Raw genomic sequence first — 18975 nt, 5'->3', positions numbered from 1 at the left:
TGAGCTCTCGGGGGGGATGATGGGAGGTTCCCTGCCCAGACTCTGAGCTCTCGGGGGGATGATGGGGGGTTCCCTGCCCAGACTCTGAGCTCTCGGGCGGGATGATGGGGGGGTTCCCTGCCCAGACACTGAGCTCTCGGGGGTGATGATGGGGGGGTTCCCTGCCCAGACACTGAGCTCTCGGGGGTGATGATGGGGGGGGGTTCCATGCTCAGACTCTGAGCGCTCGGGGGGGATGATGGGGGGTTCCCTGCCCAGAAACTGAGCTCTCGGGGGGGATGATGGGGGGTTCCCTGCCCAGACACTGAGCTCTCGGGGAGATGATGGGAGGTTCCCTGCCCAGACACTAAGCTCTTGGGGGGGATGATGGGGGGTTCCCTGCCCAGACACTGAGCTCTCGGGGGGATGATGGGGGGTTCCCTGCCCAGACACTGAGCTCTCGGGGGGATGATGGGGGGGGTTCCCTGCCCAGACACTGAGCTCTCGGGGGGATGATGGGGGGGTTCCCTGCCCAGACACTGAGCTCTCGGGGGGATGATGGGGGGGTTCCCTACCCAGACACTGAGGTCTCAGGAGGATGATGGGGGGGTTCGCTGCCCAGACACTGAGCTCTCGGGGGGGATGATGGGGGGTTCCCTGCCCAGACACTGAGCTCTTGGGGTGATGATGGGGGGGTTCCCTGCCCAGACACTGAGCTCTCGGGGGGATGATGGGAGGTTCCCTGCCCAGACACTGAGCTCTCGGGGGGATGATGGGGGGTTCCCTGCCCAGACACTGAGCTCTCAGGAGGATGATGGGAGGTTCCCTGCCGAGACTCTGAGCTCTCGGGGAGGATGATGGGGGGGTTCCCTGCTCAGACACTGAGCTCTTGGGGGTGATGATGGGGGGGTTCCCTGCCCAGACACTGACCTCTCGGGAGGATGATGGGGGGTTCCCTGCCCAGACACTGAGCTCTGGGGGGGATGATGGGGGGTTCCCTGCCCAGACTCTGAGCTCTTGGGGGTGATGATGGGGGGGTTCCCTGTCCAGACACTGAGCTCTCGGGGGGATGATGGGGGGTTTCCTACCCAGACACTGAGCTCTCAGGGGGATGATGGGGGGTTCCCTGCCCAGACACTGAGCTCTCGGGGGGCATGATGGGAGGTTCCCTGCCCAGACACTGAGCTCTCGGGGGGATGATGGGAGGTTCTCTGCCCAGACACTGAGCTCTCGGGTGGATGATGGGAGGTTCCCTGCCCAGACACTGAGCTCTCAGGAGGATGATGGGAGGTTCCCTGCCGAGACTCTGAGCTCTCGGGGAGGATGATGGGGGGGTTCCCTGCTCAGACACTGAGCTCTTGGGGGTGATGATGGGGGGGTTCCCTGCCCAGACACTGACCTCTCGGGAGGATGATGGGGGGTTCCCTGCCCAGACACTGAGCTCTGGGGGGGATGATGGGGGGTTCCCTGCCCAGACTCTGAGCTCTCGGGGGGGATGATGGGGGGTTTCCTACCCAGACACTGAGCTCTGGGGGGGATGATGGGGGGTTCCCTGCCCAGACTCTGAGCTCTCGGGGGGGATGATGGGAGATTCCCTGCCGAGACTCTGAGCTCTCGGGGAGGATGATGGGGGGGTTCCCTGCTCAGACTCTGAGCTCTCGGGGGGGATGATGGGGGGGTTCCCTGCCCAGACACTGAGCTCTCGGGGGGGATGATGGGGGGTTCCCTGCCCAGACACTGAGCTCTCGGGGGGGATGATGGGGGCGTTCCGTGCCCAGACTCTGAGCTCTCGGGGGGGATGATGGGGGGGTTCCCTGCCCAGACACTGAGCTCTCGGGGGGGATGATGGGAGGTTCCCTGCCCAGACTCTGAGCTCTCGGGGGGATGATGGGGGGGGTTCCCTGCCCAGACACTGAGCTCTTGGGGGTGATGATGGGGGGGTTCCCTGCCCAGACACTGAGCTCTTGGGGGGATGATGGGGGGTTCCCTGCCCAGACACTGAGCTCTCGAGGGGGATGATGGGGGGGTTCCCTGCCCAGACACTGAGCTCTCGGGGGGACGATGGGGGGGTTCACTGCCCAGACTCTGAGCTCTCGGGGGGGATGATGGGGGGTTCCCTGCCCAGACACTGAGCTCTTGGGGGGGATGATGGGGGGGTTCCCTGCCCAGACACTGAGCTCTCGGGGGGGATGATGGGGGGTTCCCTGCCCAGACACTGAGCTCTCGGGGGGGATGATGGGGGGTTCCCTGCCCAGACACTGAGGTCTCGGGGGGGAATGATGGGGGGTTCCCTGCCCAGACACTGAGCTCTCGGGGGGATGATGGGTGGTTCTCTGCCCAGACACTGAGCTCTCGGGGGGGATGATGGGAGGTTCCCTGCCCAGACTCTGAGCTCTCGGGGGGATGATGGGGGGTTCCCTGCCCAGACTCTGAGCTCTCGGGCGGGATGATGGGGGGGTTCCCTGCCCAGACACTGAGCTCTCGGGGGTGATGATGGGGGGGTTCCCTGCCCAGACACTGAGCTCTCGGGGGTGATGATGGGGGGGGGTTCCATGCTCAGACTCTGAGCGCTCGGGGGGGATGATGGGGGGTTCCCTGCCCAGAAACTGAGCTCTCGGGGGGGATGATGGGGGGTTCCCTGCCCAGACACTGAGCTCTCGGGGAGATGATGGGAGGTTCCCTGCCCAGACACTAAGCTCTTGGGGGGGATGATGGGGGGTTCCCTGCCCAGACACTGAGCTCTCGGGGGGATGATGGGGGGTTCCCTGCCCAGACACTGAGCTCTCGGGGGGATGATGGGGGGGGTTCCCTGCCCAGACACTGAGCTCTCGGGGGGATGATGGGGGGGTACCCTGCCCAGACACTGAGCTCTCGGGGGGATGATGGGGGGGTTCCCTGCCCAGACACTGAGGTCTCAGGAGGATGATGGGGGGGTTCGCTGCCCAGACACTGAGCTCTCGGGGGGGATGATGGGGGGTTCCCTGCCCAGACACTGAGCTCTTGGGGGTGATGATGGGGGGGTTCCCTGCTCAGACTCTGAGCTCTCGGGGGTGATGATGGGGGGGTTCCCTGCTCAGACACTGAGCTCTCGGGGGGGATGATGGGGGGTTCCCTGCCCAGACACTGAGCTCTCGGGGGTGATGATGGGGGGGTTCCCTGCTCAGACTCTGAGCTCTCGGGGGGATGATGAGGGGGGTACCCTGCCCAGACACTGAGCTCTCGGGGGGATGATGGGGGGTTTCCTACCTAGACACTGAGCTCTCGGGGGAATGATGGGGGGTTCCCTGGCGAGACACTGAGCTCTCGGGGGGATGATGGGGGGGTTCCCTGCCCAGACTCTGAGCTCTCAGGAGGATGATGGGGGGGTTCGCTGCCCAGACACTGAGCTCTCGGGGGGATGATGGGGGGTTCCCTGCCCAGACACTGAGCTCTTGGGGGCGATGATGGGGGGTTCCCTGCCCAGACACTGACCTCTCGGGGGGGGATGAAGGGGGGGTTCCCTGCCCAGACTCTGAGCTCTCAGGAGGATGATGGGGGGTTCCCTACCCAGACACTGAGCTCTGTGGGGTGAAGTGGCATTGTCACTGGCCGCACCCACCTTGTAATATTTCACGGCCAGCTCTGGCCGCTGGGCTCGCAGGAGGAAGGCCTCTGCTTTCTGGAATTCCTTCTGCTCAAAGGCAAAGCGAGCCTGCCCCACAAGCACGTCGGCCACACTGTCTGGGTCATGGGCCTCAGCCACGCGCTGGGCAGCGTCCCAGTTCTGGTTGTGGACAAACCTGGGGAGCCAAGGAGACATGCCAGCCTGGGTCCAGCAGATTGGGGTCGGGGAGGGAGCATGAGATCGACTGGAGAGAAGAGCTGCCAGGCTGGGGTCAGGCAGGGGAGCAAGGCCCCCTGGCCTGGAACCTGGATTCAGTCAGCAGGGGGCACTCACATTAGCACCGCTTCCTTGGGCTTCCCAGCTTTAATGAATTCGGACTCAGCCTCTTCGAACTTGCCCTAGGACAGAGGAGAGCAATCTGCTGACCCCGGCCAGGAGAGGCAAGGACTTCACAGAGCCGGTTTACACACTCTGGGCTGCAGTACGCCACTTCCCTGGGGAGACGGAAGAACCTGCCTGGTGCAGGCCCCCGGGTGAGTGCTCTGCAGCGGGCGCAGTGCAGGGTGTGGGGTCGTACCTCGTCCTCCAGGAACATGGCGTACTTCAAGTGAATCTCAGGTGTCTTCTGCTTCAGTGAGAGCCGAGCCAGTTCGAACGCAAAGTCAAAGACGCTGTGAGGAGAGAAAAGGGATGGGGGTAAGCCAAACTAGGTCCTGGCTGTGCCCCACATGGAGCGGACGGGCCGGGGAGAGCTGGTGCTGGTCCTGGCAGGCAGAACCCAGGGTGAGGTGGAAGGCTTGTGAGGGGAGTGCTGGGGCTGGGATCCGGCACAGGAGATGGCTGTGGTGACGGACAGTGCAGGCAGTGAGAGCAAAGGGCAGGTGCTGATGCTGTGGCAGGAGGCTGCCCCAGCAGCTGGCAGCTTGTGGTGCTGCTGGTGCCTTGGGCCCCGCAGGTGGAAGCTCTGCAAGGCCTCACCTCCCTCAAGCCAAGACAGGAAAAGCTCCTTCCCAGCCCCCAGGGATGGGAAGTGGGCAGAGGACCACACAGCAGCTCCTCCTTGGTTCCAGCCTCCATCCCAAGGCCTGTAGCTGCTGTGAGTGAAGGGCATTCCCCAGGCCTGGCTTTGCTCTCCCTGTGCCAGGAGGCGAGCTCCTAGCCTCAGGACACTCACCCATTGTCTGCTGCATGGTCGATGGCCATTTCCAGGAGCCCAAACTTATTGAGGAGTTTCACAGCAGCTTCCCCTCCGAGGCTCTTTGCCCACAGATAGGTCACATGCTTGTAGGAATTCGCCCCCCCATGGGCCTTGGCCACCTGTCCAAAGCAAACCAGCTGAGTCTCCCAGGGGGCTCCTTGCTGGAGCAAGCTGAGTTTCTGGCTCCCTCCCCAACTCAGACCCTTCCCCAAGTTATGGCCTCCCTGCGGCCTGCTGAGGAGGAGGCAAGGACCTGCTGGGGACAGAGTGCAGAGACCTCCCTGCCTCCTCAGCACTGCTCACCCAAGAGGGCAACAGACGTGAATCCCAGCATGCAATGCTCCCTCCTGACCCAAGTGCCTTATCCATCATCACACTCCCTATGTTCAGATCAGTGGGGAGCAGTGCATGCTGGGACTTGCAGTGCTGCCGGCAACACTGCTACTAGACACGTATGGGGACCTACTGGTGCCATGTCCTCCTCTCTGTTAAAGAACTGCTGTTACCCTGTACGCATCCTCCCACATGTCATTCACTCTGTACATGTTCACTGTGGCCTTCCATTCCTTGGCTTCCAGGTAGTGGTACTCAGCCTCCTGCAAGCGGCCCTCAGTCGCCAGCTCCTGTCATAGGAGATGGTGTGTTAGGGAGCGTCCTAGCCCTCCTGCTGGGATGACAGATCCTTTCCCGCACCCCGAGAGCTTTACCTTCCCCAGATGCAGGTGTGTGTCACTCAGCAAGTCCTTGTGGTACTTTGCTACCAGGCGAATCATCTCATCATACATCTTACACTTTTTATACATGGTGATGGCCAAGTCAGGTTCCTCCACTGTGATGTACAGCCTGAGAACACAAGCACGGAAATGCTGAGACTGCTGCTGGGCCAGGCCCCGGGACGCAGGGGCGACGGGCAAAGGCTCTGCCACCTGGCCAGGGTCCGGGATGCAGGGGCAACAGGTGCTCATTGTCACTGCACCAGGCCCATGAACCCATCTGCTCCCGGGCCAGCTGGAGCAGGCCAGGGGCTGAATACTCAGACAGGAAATGGTGCACGGCACATCATGTTGATGAAAGGTGTGGGACTGAGTGCTGTGGAGATGGATGGCTCCATGTAACCTACCCACACGGGTGATGGGCAGGGCCACCTTCCGATCCTGTCCCTAACAGTCTGCCTCAGCTCTCCCCTGGAGGGACCCTCCTGGGTCTCTGGGGCCCAGTCATGCCTTGGCCTCCCTGCTGAGGCAGACAGCCGTCCCAGGGGTTGATGACGGCTTGGTGATGTGGACCCAGCTCACTTCATTTAGACCACTAAAGAGCTTATGTCACTGCTACCTGGGATCGATTGGACCTGGTGACTTACATGGGAGTGGCCCAGTATCCCATTTCCTACCACCACCTCGGCAGTCCTGTCCTGGGGCTGACCAGAGCGGTGCCCATAAAGGAGAAAGGCTTGTATTGCATTCTCAATCCCCCAGCCAGCCAGTCCACTCAATAGGAGCTGGCACTCACTGGAGGGAAAAAGCCCCGACTACCTTCCTGAGCCAACCACTGGATCTGGTCCAGCTCCTCTCTGCCCATGTGCAAACAGATGCACAAACTGTACAACTGCTCCACCCCTAGGAATCCTGCCTGGTGTCTCAGCTGGAGGCTGCCAGTGGCTTGGCGCTGCCCTGCAGAATTCCCCACTGGGTTGGTGAACTTCTGGCCTCTCTCTCGTGTACCAAGAGGCCTGTCAGGCTCCCCTTGCTCGTTTTTTATAACAGAAATCTCAGTCTCAGTTCCTCTCCTTTTGTGGGAGGGCTGCGTGGACAGTGGGAGAGCAGGTGCCAGAGATCAAACCCCACACTCGCGGAAGGGAGAGCTTTAGCTACAACAAGTACTTGAGAAAGAAATGTCAGTGTCCATTCAGAAGGGCTGAGAAAGGTCCATCACTCTCTGCTCCTCCAGGGAGCCCTCCACAGAACCAGGGGAGAGAGGGTGGGGCATTCCTCACTGGTCCCAGGGCAGGAACAGAGACGTGTTTGGGGGGAAAAAACAGAAAAATCCCACTGGTTGCTGCAGTTGAGAAAAACGGAAGAGAGAAATCTGGAAAAGTAACTGCAGTGCTGGGCCCATGGCAAGGCCAGTGCATTCTGCCCCTGCACAGGGATCAGTGGGGAGACATGCTGTATGGCCTCCTAGGGCCTCCCCAGAAATGGGGAGTGGCAGCAGGGGAGCTCAGAGCTGGGCAGGGAATGGCTACAGGTGGCACACTGGGGAACACCCAGCCCGAAGTTTCTAATGGGAGCTGCTGGCCCAGCCACCAGCCTCACACGGCTGGTTGGGGAGAAGCTAGGCCAGGGCAGCCTGGCAGGGTTGCTGGGGCTACAGAGGCATGTGAGATGGTTCAAGGGCCACGAAGCTGAGCGGTGACATGTGACCTGCAGGGGGTTTCTATTCCCACCCTCCAGTCCCAGGAAATCGCCTTTGTCCTTCCATCATAAAACAAACCTCACAGCAAGACTCCTAGGACACATTCCTGGCAGGCCCGGCTGGGGACTGGACTCTGGAGAGACTCAGCCCTGTCCTGCTCCAAGTCCCATGGGCCGCTACCGAGGCCTAGCCCTCCACCCATGGTGTCCAGGCAGACACTCACCGCTCTGCTTCTTTGTATTTGCCCTGCTTCTCCATCTCTTGAGCCTGGGTGATGTACAGCACGGACACATCTTCCTGCCTCATGCACTTGGTCGCCAGCTGCAGGGAGACACGAAACAGGTTCCAGTCCCCTACCCAGCAACCTCAGCTTAAGGGGATAATGAGAATTTGGGGAGAGACCCCCCAAGCCCCTCACAGATCTGCTCTAGCTCCCTGCTGAGCTAGCCAGGCAGGCCACGGCATATAAACCCACCCATTCCCCTGGGAATACCAGCTGTGTGTGTGGTGGGCTCAGCTCAGAAGCCTAGGCACTGATTCCAGGCACCCACTGAGCACTCTGCACATGCTGCCCACAGCCAGTCTCGCTGGTCTCCATTTTGGATGATTTAGGGACAGACACCGACCCCTTTCCCCCAGGGTGCAGATGCTGCATTCACAGCAGACTGTGGGTGCTTGGTCATACAGCTCAGCGAGAGCAGGGCTGAGCCCGGTGGTTGGCCAGTCCTTTTGAGAAGTGCTGTGATTCAGGCCAGAGCCGGAAGTGGAGGGAGACACAGACAGGGCACAGGGAGCAGTGGGCTACCCCGTTCTGTGGCTGGGAGCTCACAGCTCCTGCCTGCAGTGACCCTTTGGGAACAGAGCACAGTCTGCAGGCTGCTGAGCCCAGACATTTACTGCTTTGGAAGGTGGGGAGCAGGGCCCGAGAGACTCAGCCGCTCTCAGCCTCTATCCCTACCTTGTGTGCCTGCTCCCAGAGCCCCGCCTGCGTGTACATGTCAATCGCATCCTTGGGCCGATCTCCTTTGATGAACAGCTCCTCTGCGATCTGTGGGGAAGAGGACAGCAGGTGAGCCGTCTCTGGCTGTCATGAGGCTGGGAGATGCTGGAAGCTGGCGTCTCACCTGGAATTCCTGCAAGGCGGCGTAGTGCTGGGCGATCCTTGGGTAGTACTTGACTGCTATCCTTTTCTCTTGGGAATCCAGGATGTAAATGGCCTTCTTCCACTGCCGGGCCCCCAGGGCTGCCTCAATGGCCTTGACGGAGCACCTAGCGCCGGAAGGGGCAGAGATCCTTAGCAGGCCTGGGAGACCAGATCCAGCAGAGCTCTGCTCACCCAAGAGACAGGCAGCAAGACTGGAAACTGTGTGAGGAGACAACGAAGCAGCCTGCCTGCTCGTGTCACCTGCCTGCGTGTCTGCACAGGGGACAGGGAGCTGGAGAGCAAGGAGGGACAGGGAGAACAGCTGGCAAGGAGGGGACGGTGTCACCAGGCCTGGCACATGGAGGAGAGAAAGTCCACCAGCACCTTAGAGAAACGGCCCAGCACAGGCTCTGGGCACCTCCTGCAGATCATGAAGGAAGGGCTGTTTAGGCTCCGAGCCTAGACTCCAGGTTCCCCATCATAAAACCATCATGCGCTGGCAGAAAAGGGTATGGTCAGCATCCCAGGCTGGGAAAGCAGAGGGCTCTGGGCACCGGCAGAGCTGGGTGGGTGTGAGGGAGGGAGGGAGCCCAGGGCTGGGAAAGCAGAGGGCTCTGGGTGCCAGCAGAGCTGGGTGGATATGAGGGAGGGAGGGAGCCCAGGGCTAGGAGAACAGAGGGCTCTGGCCACCAGCAGAACTGGGTGGGTGTGAGGGAGGGAGGGAGCCCAGGGCTGGGATAGCAGAGGTCTCTGGGCACCGGCAGAGCTGGGTGGGTGTGTGGGAAGGAGGGAGCCCAGGGCTGAGACAGCAGAGGACTCTGGGCACTGGCAGAGCTCGGTGGCTGGGAGGGAGCCCAGGGCTGGGATAGCAGAGGGCTCTGGGCACTGGCAGAGCTGGGTGGGTGTGTGGGAGGGAGGGAGCCCAGGGCTGGGATAGCAGAGGGCTCTGGGTGTGATGCAGGGGAGGGAGCCCAGGGCTGAGACAGCAGAGGGCTCTGGGCACTGGCAGAGCTCGGTGGCTGGGAGGGAGCCCAGGGCTGGGATAGCAGAGGGCTCTGGGTGCTGGCAGAGCTGGGTGTGACGGAGGGAAGGAGGGAGCCCAGGGCTGGGATAGCAGAGGGCTCTGGGCACCAGCAGAACTGGGTGGGTGTGAGGGAGGGAGGGAGCCCAGGGCTGGGATAGCAGAGGGCTCTGGGCACTGGTAGAGCTGGGTGAGTGTGAGGGAGGGAGGGAGCCCAGGGCTGGGATAGCAGAGGGCTCTGGGCACTGGCAGAGCTGGGTGTGACGGAGGGAAGGAGGGAGCCCAGGGCTGGTATAGCAGAGGGCTCTGGGCACTGGCAGAACTGGGTGGGTGTGAGGGAGGGAGGGAGCCCAGGGCTGGGATAGCAGAGGGCTCTGGGCACTGGCAGAGCTGGGTGTGACGGAGGGAAGGAGGGAGCCCAGGGCTGGGATAGCAGAGGGCTCTGGGCACTGGCAGAGCTGGGTGGGTGTGTGGGAGGGTGGGAGCACAGGACTGAGACAGCAGAGGGCTCTGGGTGTGACGCAGGGGAGGGAGCCCAGGGCTGAGACAGCAGAGGGCTCTGGGCACTGGCAGAGCTCGGTGGCTGGGAGGGAGCCCAGGGCTGGGATAGCAGAGGGCTCTGGGCACCAGCAGAGCTGGGTGGGTGTGTGGGAGGGAGGGAGCCCAGGGCTGGGATAGCAGAGGGCTCTGGGCACTGGCAGAGCTGGGTGTGACGGAGGGAAGGAGGGAGCCCAGGGCTGGGATAGCAGAGGGCTCTGGGCACTGGCAGAGCTGGGTGGGTGTGTGGGAGGGAGGGAGCCCAGGGCTGAGACAGCAGAGGACTCTGGGCACTGGCAGAGCTCGGTGGCTGGGAGGGAGCCCAGGGCTGGGATAGCAGAGGGCTCGGCACTGGCAGAGCTCGGTGCCTGGGAGGGAGCCCAGGGCTGAGACAGCAGAGGGCTCTGGGCACTGGCAGAGCGGGGTGGGTGTGTGGGAGGGAGGGAGCCCAGGGCTGGGATAGTAGAGGGCTCTGGGCACTGGCAGAGCTCGGTGCCTGGGAGGGAGCCCAGGGCTGGGATAGCAGAGGGCTCTGGGCACCAGCAGAACTGGGTGAGTGTGAGGGAGGGTGGGAGCACAGGGCTGGAATAGCAGAGGGCTCTGGGTGTGACGCAGGGGAGGGAGCCCAGGGCTGAGACAGCAGAGGGCTCTGGGCACTGGCAGAGCTCGGTGGCTGGGAGGGAGCCCAGGGCTGGGATAGCAGAGGGCTCTGGGCACTGGTAGAGCTGGGTGGGTGTGTGGGAGGGAGGGAGCCCAGGGCTGGGATAGCAGAGGGCTCTGGGCACTGGTAGAGCTGGGTGGGTGTGAGGGAGGGTGGGAGCACAGGACTGAGATAGCAGAGGGCTCTGGGCACTGGCAGAGCGGGGTGGGTGTGTGGGAGGGAGGGAGCCCAGGGCTGGGATAGCAGAGGGCTCTGGGCACCGGCAGAACTGGGTGAGTGTGAGGGAGGGTGGGAGCACAGGACTGAGACAGCAGAGGGCTCTGGGTGTGACGCAGGGGAGGGAGCCCAGGGCTGAGACAGCAGAGGGCTCTGGGCACTGGCAGAGCTCGGTGGCTGGGAGGGAGCCCAGGGCTGGGATAGCAGAGGGCTCTGGGCACCAGCAGAGCTGGGTGGGTGTGTGGGAGGGAGGGAGCCCAGGGCTGGGATAGCAGAGGGCTCTGGGCACCGGCAGAACTGGGTGAGTGTGAGGGAGGGTGGGAGCACAGGACTGAGACAGCAGAGGGCTCTGGGCACTGGCAGAGCTCGGTGGCTGGGAGGGAGCCCAGGGCTGGGATAGCAGAGGGCTCTGGGCACCAGCAGAACTGGGTGGGTGTGAGGGAGGGAGGGAGCCCAGGGCTGGGATAGCAGAGGGCTCTGGGCACTGGTAGAGCTGGGTGAGTGTGAGGGAGGGAGGGAGCCCAGGGCTGGGATAGCAGAGGGCTCTGGGCACTGGCAGAGCTGGGTGTGACGGAGGGAAGGAGGGAGCCCAGGGCTGGTATAGCAGAGGGCTCTGGGCACCAGCAGAACTGGGTGGGTGTGAGGGAGGGAGGGAGCCCAGGGCTGGGATAGCAGAGGGCTCTGGGCACTGGGAGAGCTGGGTGTGACGGAGGGAAGGAGGGAGCCCAGGGCTGGTATAGCAGAGGGCTCTGGGCACCAGCAGAACTGGGTGAGTGTGAGGGAGGGTGGGAGCACAGGACTGAGACAGCAGAGGGCTCTGGGCACTGGCAGAGCTGGGTGTGACGGAGGGAAGGAGGGAGCCCAGGGCTGGTATAGCAGAGGGCTCTGGGCACCAGCAGAACTGGGTGGGTGTGAGGGAGGGAGGGAGCCCAGGGCTGGGATAGCAGAGGGCTCTGGGCACTGGGAGAGCTGGGTGTGACGGAGGGAAGGAGGGAGCCCAGGGCTGGAATAGCAGAGGGCTCTGGGTGTGATGCAGGGGAGGGAGCCCAGGGCTGAGACAGCAGAGGGCTCTGGGCACTGGCAGAGCTCGGTGGCTGGGAGGGAGCCCAGGGCTGAGACAGCAGAGGGCTCTGGGCACTGGCAGAGCTCGGTGGCTGGGAGGGAGCCCAGGGCTGGGATAGCAGAGGGCTCTGGGCACCGGCAGAACTGGGTGAGTGTGAGGGAGGGTGGGAGCACAGGACTGAGACAGCAGAGGGCTCTGGGCACTGGCAGAGCTCGGTGGCTGGGAGGGAGCCCAGGGCTGGGATAGCAGAGGGCTCTGGGCACCAGCAGAACTGGGTGGGTGTGAGGGAGGGAGGGAGCCCAGGGCTGGGATAGCAGAGGGCTCTGGGCACTGGTAGAGCTGGGTGAGTGTGAGGGAGGGAGGGAGCCCAGGGCTGGGATAGCAGAGGGCTCTGGGCACCAGCAGAACTGGGTGGGTGTGAGGGAGGGAGGGAGCACAGGACTGAGACAGCAGAGGGCTCTGGGCACTGGCAGAGCTGGGTGTGACGGAGGGAAGGAGGGAGCCCAGGGCTGGGATAGCAGAGGGCTCTGGGCACCAGCAGAACTGGGTGGGTGTGAGGGAGGGAGGGAGCCCAGGGCTGGGATAGCAGAGGGCTCTGGGCACTGGGAGAGCTGGGTGTGACGGAGGGAAGGAGGGAGCCCAGGGCTGGTATAGCAGAGGGCTCTGGGCACCAGCAGAACTGGGTGGGTGTGAGGGAGGGAGGGAGCCCAGGGCTGGGATAGCAGAGGGCTCTGGGCACTGGGAGAGCTGGGTGTGACGGAGGGAAGGAGGGAGCCCAGGGCTGGAATAGCAGAGGGCTCTGGGTGTGATGCAGGGGAGGGAGCCCAGGGCTGAGACAGCAGAGGGCTCTGGGCACTGGCAGAGCTCGGTGGCTGGGAGGGAGCCCAGGGCTGAGACAGCAGAGGGCTCTGGGCACTGGCAGAGCTCGGTGGCTGGGAGGGAGCCCAGGGCTGGGATAGCAGAGGGCTCTGGGCACTGGTAGAGCTGGGTGAGTGTGAGGGAGGGAGGGAGCCCAGGGCTGGGATAGCAGAGGGCTCTGGGCACTGGCAGAGCTGGGTGTGACGGAGGGAAGGAGGGAGCCCAGGGCTGGTATAGCAGAGGGCTCTGGGCACCAGCAGAACTGGGTGGGTGTGAGGGAGGGAGGGAGCCCAGGGCTGGGATAGCAGAGGGCTCTGGGCACTGGGAGAGCTGGGTGTGACGGAGGGAAGGAGGGAGCCCAGGGCTGGAATAGCAGAGGGCTCTGGGTGTGATGCAGGGGAGGGAGCCCAGGGCTGAGACAGCAGAGGGCTCTGGGCACTGGCAGAGCTCGGTGGCTGGGAGGGAGCCCAGGGCTGAGACAGCAGAGGGCTCTGGGCACTGGCAGAGCTCGGTGGCTGGGAGGGAGCCCAGGGCTGGGATAGCAGAGGGCTCTGGGCACCGGCAGAACTGGGTGAGTGTGAGGGAGGGTGGGAGCACAGGACTGAGACAGCAGAGGGCTCTGGGCACTGGCAGAGCGGGGTGGGTGTGTGGGAGGGAGGGAGCCCAGGGCTGGAATAGCAGAGGGCTCTGGGTGTGATGCAGGGGAGGGAGCCCAGGGCTGAGACAGCAGAGGGCTCTGGGCACTGGCAGAGCTCGGTGGCTGGGAGGGAGCCCAGGGCTGGGATAGCAGAGGGCTCTGGGTGCTGGCAGAGCTGGGTGTGACGGAGGGAAGGAGGGAGCCCAGGGCTGGGATAGCAGAGGGCTCTGGGCACCAGCAGAACTGGGTGGGTGTGAGGGAGGGAGGGAGCCCAGGGCTGGGATAGCAGATGGCTCTGGGCACTGGGAGAGCTGGGTGAGTGTGAGGGAGGGAGGGAGCCCAGGGCTGGGATAGCAGAGGGCTCTGGGCACTGGCAGAGCTGGGTGTGACGGAGGGAAGGAGGGAGCCCAGGGCTGGTATAGCAGAGGGCTCTGGGCACCAGCAGAACTGGGTGGGTGTGAGGGAGGGAGGGAGCCCAGGGCTGGGATAGCAGAGGGCTCTGGGCACTGGGAGAGCTGGGTGTGACGGAGGGAAGGAGGGAGCCCAGGGCTGGTATAGCAGAGGGCTCTGGGCACCAGCAGAACTGGGTGGGTGTGAGGGAGGGAGGGAGCCCAGGGCTGGGATAGCAGAGGGCTCTGGGCACTGGGAGAGCTGGGTGTGACGGAGGGAAGGAGGGAGCCCAGGGCTGGGATAGCAGAGGGCTCTGGGCACTGGGAGAGCTGGGTGAGTGTGAGGGAAGGAGGGAGCCCAGGGCTGGGATAGCAGAGGGCTCTGGGCACTGGGAGAGCTGGGTGTGACGGAGGGAAGGAGGGAGCCCAGGGCTGGGATAGCAGAGGGCTCTGGGCACCAGCAGAACTGGGTGGGTGTGAGGGAGGGAGGGAGCCCAGGGCTGGGATAGCAGAGGGCTCTGGGCACTGGTAGAGCTGGGTGAGTGTGAGGGAAGGAGGGAGCCCAGGGCTGAGATAGCAGAGGGCTCTAGGCACTGGCAGAGCGGGGTGGGTGTGTGGGAGGGAGGGAGTCCAGGGCTGGGATAGCTGAGGGCTCTGGGCAGGTGTGAGGGAGGGAGCCGAGGGCTGGGATAGCAGGGTCCCGTGGGTCAGGCCCGTTGGGCTCCAGCAGACCCTGCAGGGTCCAGCTAGCTCACTAGTGTAAGGAGACTCCCCAAAGTGCATTGCCTTCAGAGCTGTGCAACACTGTGGGAATACTCCAGCCTGGCCTTACCTGGCTTCAATGTAATGGTTAATGGCAGCATCCAGCTGCTTCTGCTGCACCAGGTGATCTCCCCAGGCCTCCTCCAGCTTCAGCACCTCCGCAGGGAATGCCACGCGAGCCAGCTCCACCGCTGCAAGGGGACAGGTACGTGTCACACCAGCCACCAGCTGGGAGAGGATGCTGACCTGGCAGCACTGAAGCCAGGCCCTGGGAGGCTGGGGCTGATTCCAGTAGCGCCTGGCCTCCTGTTGGCTGATAAACCCAGGAGGAACCTGCGCTGGGGCCATGAGTGGTTACAGGAGACGGGAACTCAGGACTGGAAGGGATGGCCTGGGGCATCGAGTACAGTGCCCACTTTGCAGGCAGCCTCACCAGGCAATCCTGTTCCTCAGCTCATGGAGCTCCAGCTCAGAACTAGAGCTGTTGATAGGAAGACAGGCAGCAATGACACGCAGCCAGGTCTTCTGGGCTCCGGGGCAGCCACTTGTGCGGCAACAGGACAGGGCATCCCTGCATCCCAGCAAGAGGTGATGGGGGTGCTCACACCAAGGAAGGGGGATGGGGACCATGGTACCTTTCAGGAAGGCGCAGCCCTTGCAGTAACACTCCAGAGCCTTCTGGGGGTTCCTGATCGTCTCAAACAGGTCTCCAGCCTAGCACACACACACAGGCTGTCAGGCAGGCTGCAGAGCTGCTGGCCCACCTGCCACATGTCACACCAGGCTGGGGGCCAGTACCAGAGCTCCCAGGCCCCCACCGCTGCCCCAGCCATGCATCCTGCCAGGTACAGAGCCCCCAGGCCCACCCCACAAGCCATGCACCCTGCAGCCCCAGGGCCACTCCCAGTCCAGAGCCCCCAGGCCCACCCACAAGCCATAGGGTCCTGGAGCCATTCCCCTGCATGCCACCCAGCCTGGGGCTGGTCCTGGAGCTGCCAAGCAGCTGCCTGTTTGTTTCCTGTACCAGCAGGTACCACGAAGAGCTGTTTTGGAAGTTCCCAGCAACTCCAGGGACAGGGATGACGGCTCCTGCCAAGCCCTCTATCTCTAGGGCTCAGGGAACTGGCGCCACAGCTCTGTGCAAGTGAGGCTCCAACTCTCTTGGGGGTGGGGGCTGAGGGGAGTGTGGGGGTAAGGCTGTTACTCCGTGAGAGTGAGGGGGAGGCTCTGACCCTGGGGGAGGGGCGAGGTGCTGACCTGGGGGGTTGGGGGAGGGGGAGTGGGTGGCTCTGACCCTGGGAGAGGGGGCTGAGGGATGGACAAGGCGCTGACCCTGGGGGCTGGGGGAAGGGCAAGGCGCCGACCTGGGGGGCTGGGGGACAGGTTCGGGGAGGAGCGAGGCGCCGACCTGGGGGGCTGGGGGAGGGGCAAGGCGCTGACCTGGGGGGCTGGGGAGGGGCGAGGCGCCGACCTGGAGGGCTGGGGGACAGGTTGGGGGAGGAGCGAGGCGCCGACCTGGGGGGCTGGGGGAGGGGCGAGGCGCTGACCTGGGGGGCTGGGGGAGGGGCGAGGCGCTGACCTGGGGGGCTGGGGAGGGGCGAGGCGCCGACCTGGGGGGCTGGGGGACAGGTTGGGGGAGGAGCGAGGCGCCGACCTGGGGGGCTGGGGGAGGGGCGAGGCGCTGACCTGGGGGGCTGGGGGAGGGGCGAGGCGCTGACCTGGGGGGCTGGGGAGGGGTTGAAGCTCTGACCCTGGGGGAGGGGGAGGCTCTCACCTGCTCGTACAGCTCCCCTTTGATCAGCGCGGTGGTGATTCGGTTGATGACATCTCCATTGGCCAGGAGCAGGTCTCTAGCCATGGCCAGCCGAGCGGCTCGGGCAGGCAGCCCAGCCCTCAGGTAGAGGCCCACGGCGGCCAGGTGCTCCCCCTGGCTCTCCTGCACCTCCCCAGCCTTCTCCTCCTGCTGCGTGTCCAGCAGCCACTGATAATAGCCCCGGCGCAGCTTCTCCACCGCCGGGTGCCCCTGGTGGAGGCAGAGGGGCAGCATCTGTCAGCCCCGGCCAGCTCCCCTCCTGCAGGCTTCTCCCAGTGCCAGGCACAGACGCTGGCCAGAGCCCCCCACATTCCCCTCTGCTCCGCCCCACAGCGCTCCCTGAGCTCCTCTCTGCTCTGCCCCATAGTGCCCCCTGAACTACCTTTCCCTCCCCTCCACAGCACCCCCTGAGCTCCACCTGCCCGGCCCCACCCCTCCTGCAGGCTTCTCCCAGTGCCAGGCACAGATGCCAGCCAGAGCCCCCCACATTCCCCTCTGCTCCGCCCCACAGCGCTCCCTGAGCTCCTCTCTGCTCTGCCCCATAGTGCCCCCTGAACTACCTTTCCCTCCCCTCCACAGCACCCCCTGAGCTCCACCTGCCCGGCCCCACCCCTCCTGCAGGCTTCTCCCAGTGCCAGGCACAGACGCTGGCCAGAGCCCCCCCCATTCCCCTCTGCTCCGCCCCACAGCGCTCCCTGAGCTCCTCTCTGCTCTGCCCCATAGTGCCCCCTGAACTACCTTTCCCTCCCCTCCACAGCACCCCCTGAGCTCCACCTGCCCGGCCCCACCCCTCCTGCAGGCTTCTCCCAGTGCCAGGCACAGACGCTGGCCAGAGCCCCCCCCATTCCCCTCTGCTCCGCCCCACAGCGCTCCCTGAACTCCTCTCTGCTCTGCCCCATAGTGCCCCCTGAACTACCTTTCCCTCCCCTCCACAGCACCCCCTGAGCTCCACCTGCCCGGCCCCACCCCTCCTGCAGGCTTCTCCCAGTGCCAGGCACAGATGCCAGCCAGAGCCCCCCACATTCCCCTCTGCTCCGCCCCACAGCGCTCCCTGAGCTCCTCTCTGCTCTGCCCCATAGTGCCCCCTGAACTACCTTTCCCTCCCCTCCACAGCACCCTGAGCTCCACCTGCCCGGCCCCACCCCTCCTGCAGGCTTCTCCCAGTGCCAGGCACAGACGCTGGCCAGAGCCCCCCACATTCCCCTCTGCTCCGCCCCACAGCGCTCCCTGAGCTCCTCTCTGCTCTGCCCCATAGTGCCCCCTGAACTACCTTTCCCTCCCCTCCACAGCACCCCCTGAGCTCCACCTGCCCGGCCCCACCCCTCCTGCAGGCTTCTCCCAGTGCCAGGCACAGACGCCAGCCAGAGCCCCCCCCATTCCCCTCTGCTCCGCCCCACAGCGCTCCCTGAGCTCCTCTCTGCTCTGCCCCATAGTGCCCCCTGAACTACCTTTCCCTCCCCTCCACAGCACCCCCTGAGCTCCACCTGCCCGGCCCCACCCCTCCTGCAGGCTTCTCCCAGTGCCAGGCACAGACGCTGGCCAGAGCCCCCCACATTCCCCTCTGCTCCGCCCCACAGCGCTCCCTGAGCTCCTCTCTGCTCTGCCCCATAGTGCCCCCTGAACTACCTTTCCCTCCCCTCCACAGCACCCCCTGAGCTCCACCTGCCCGGCCCCACCCCTCCTGCAGGCTTCTCCCAGTGCCAGGCACAGACTCTGGCCAGAGCCCCCGACATTCCCCTCTGCTCCGCCCCACAGCGCTCCCTGAGCTCCTCTCTGCTCTGCCCCATAGTGCCCCCTGAACTACCTTTCCCTCCCCTCCACAGCACCCCCTGAGCTCCACCTGCCCGGCCCCACCCCTCCTGCAGGCTGCTCCCAGTGCCAGGCACAGACGCTGGCCAGAGCCCCCCCCATTCCCCTCTGCTCCGCCCCACAGCGCTCCCTGAGCTCCTCTCTGCTCTGCCCCATAGTGCCCCCTGAACTACCTTTCCCTCCCCTCCACAGCACCCCCTGAGCTCCACCTGCCCGGCCCCACCCCTCCTGCAGGCTTCTCCCAGTGCCAGGCACAGACGCTGGCCAGAGCCCCCCACATTCCCCTCTGCTCCGCCCCACAGCGCTCCCTGAGCTCCTCTCTGCTCTGCCCCATAGTGCCCCCTGAACTACCTTTCCCTCCCCTCCACAGCACCCTGAGCTCCCCTCTCCCTCCACTCAGCCCATTTCCCCTGAGCTTCTCTCCCCTCTGCTCAGCCCCCCATGCCTCCCTCCCCCAGCCTTGTGTCCCCCCATGAGCCCCTCTCAGTTCCATTCCCCAGCTGCATGGCCCAGCAGGATGCACTGCCTTTCCTCCCAGGCCTCCTCACTTGCCAAGTCTACAGCACCCAGGCCCGCTGCAGACCCATGTACCTTCCCAGCCTGCCTGATAACAGCCTCCTCCTCCAGCTGTCAGCCGCAGGAATCCTCCTTCCTCGCCCCCTGTCCCTGGCATCACAGTCAAGCCCCTCATTCAACCCCCACCCTGTCCCTCCATTCCCTTCTGCAGCTCTGCGCACACGCGGAGTGATAACATGCCTTCCCCCCTTCTTTACAGCAGAGGCCTTGCCCAGGCTGGGAACCCCCAGGTACCTCCCCACTCAACCACCTGGCACTGAACTGGCTCATCCGAGTCCAACTAGGAGCCTCCCAGG

At 64.4% G+C, this 18975-nt stretch overlaps 1 protein-coding gene across 1 annotated transcript in view; it reads right to left on the bottom strand.

Annotated features, from left to right (window-relative positions):
* Window positions 1–18975, bottom strand: part of IFT172 (intraflagellar transport 172) — a 129116-nt gene that overhangs the window by 37750 nt on the left and 72391 nt on the right. The window contains exons 22-33 of the mRNA XM_030554343.1: window positions 16256–16504; window positions 15117–15195; window positions 14552–14672; window positions 8318–8462; window positions 8152–8241; window positions 7417–7514; window positions 5489–5624; window positions 5288–5404; window positions 4758–4900; window positions 4161–4254; window positions 3917–3981; window positions 3578–3758 (exon numbers count right to left, since the gene is read on the bottom strand). Coding sequence (XP_030410203.1) covers window positions 3578–3758; window positions 3917–3981; window positions 4161–4254; window positions 4758–4900; window positions 5288–5404; window positions 5489–5624; window positions 7417–7514; window positions 8152–8241; window positions 8318–8462; window positions 14552–14672; window positions 15117–15195; window positions 16256–16504 — 1518 coding nt within the window. The remainder of the gene's footprint in view (window positions 1–3577; window positions 3759–3916; window positions 3982–4160; window positions 4255–4757; window positions 4901–5287; window positions 5405–5488; window positions 5625–7416; window positions 7515–8151; window positions 8242–8317; window positions 8463–14551; window positions 14673–15116; window positions 15196–16255; window positions 16505–18975) is intronic.

This window comes from Gopherus evgoodei, chromosome 3, assembly GCF_007399415.2.
Source record: "Gopherus evgoodei ecotype Sinaloan lineage chromosome 3, rGopEvg1_v1.p, whole genome shotgun sequence".
NCBI classification, from domain to species: Eukaryota; Metazoa; Chordata; order Testudines; family Testudinidae; genus Gopherus; species Gopherus evgoodei.
Note: the sequence above shows the minus strand (reverse complement) of the source record. Positions and strands in the feature narration are given on the sequence as shown.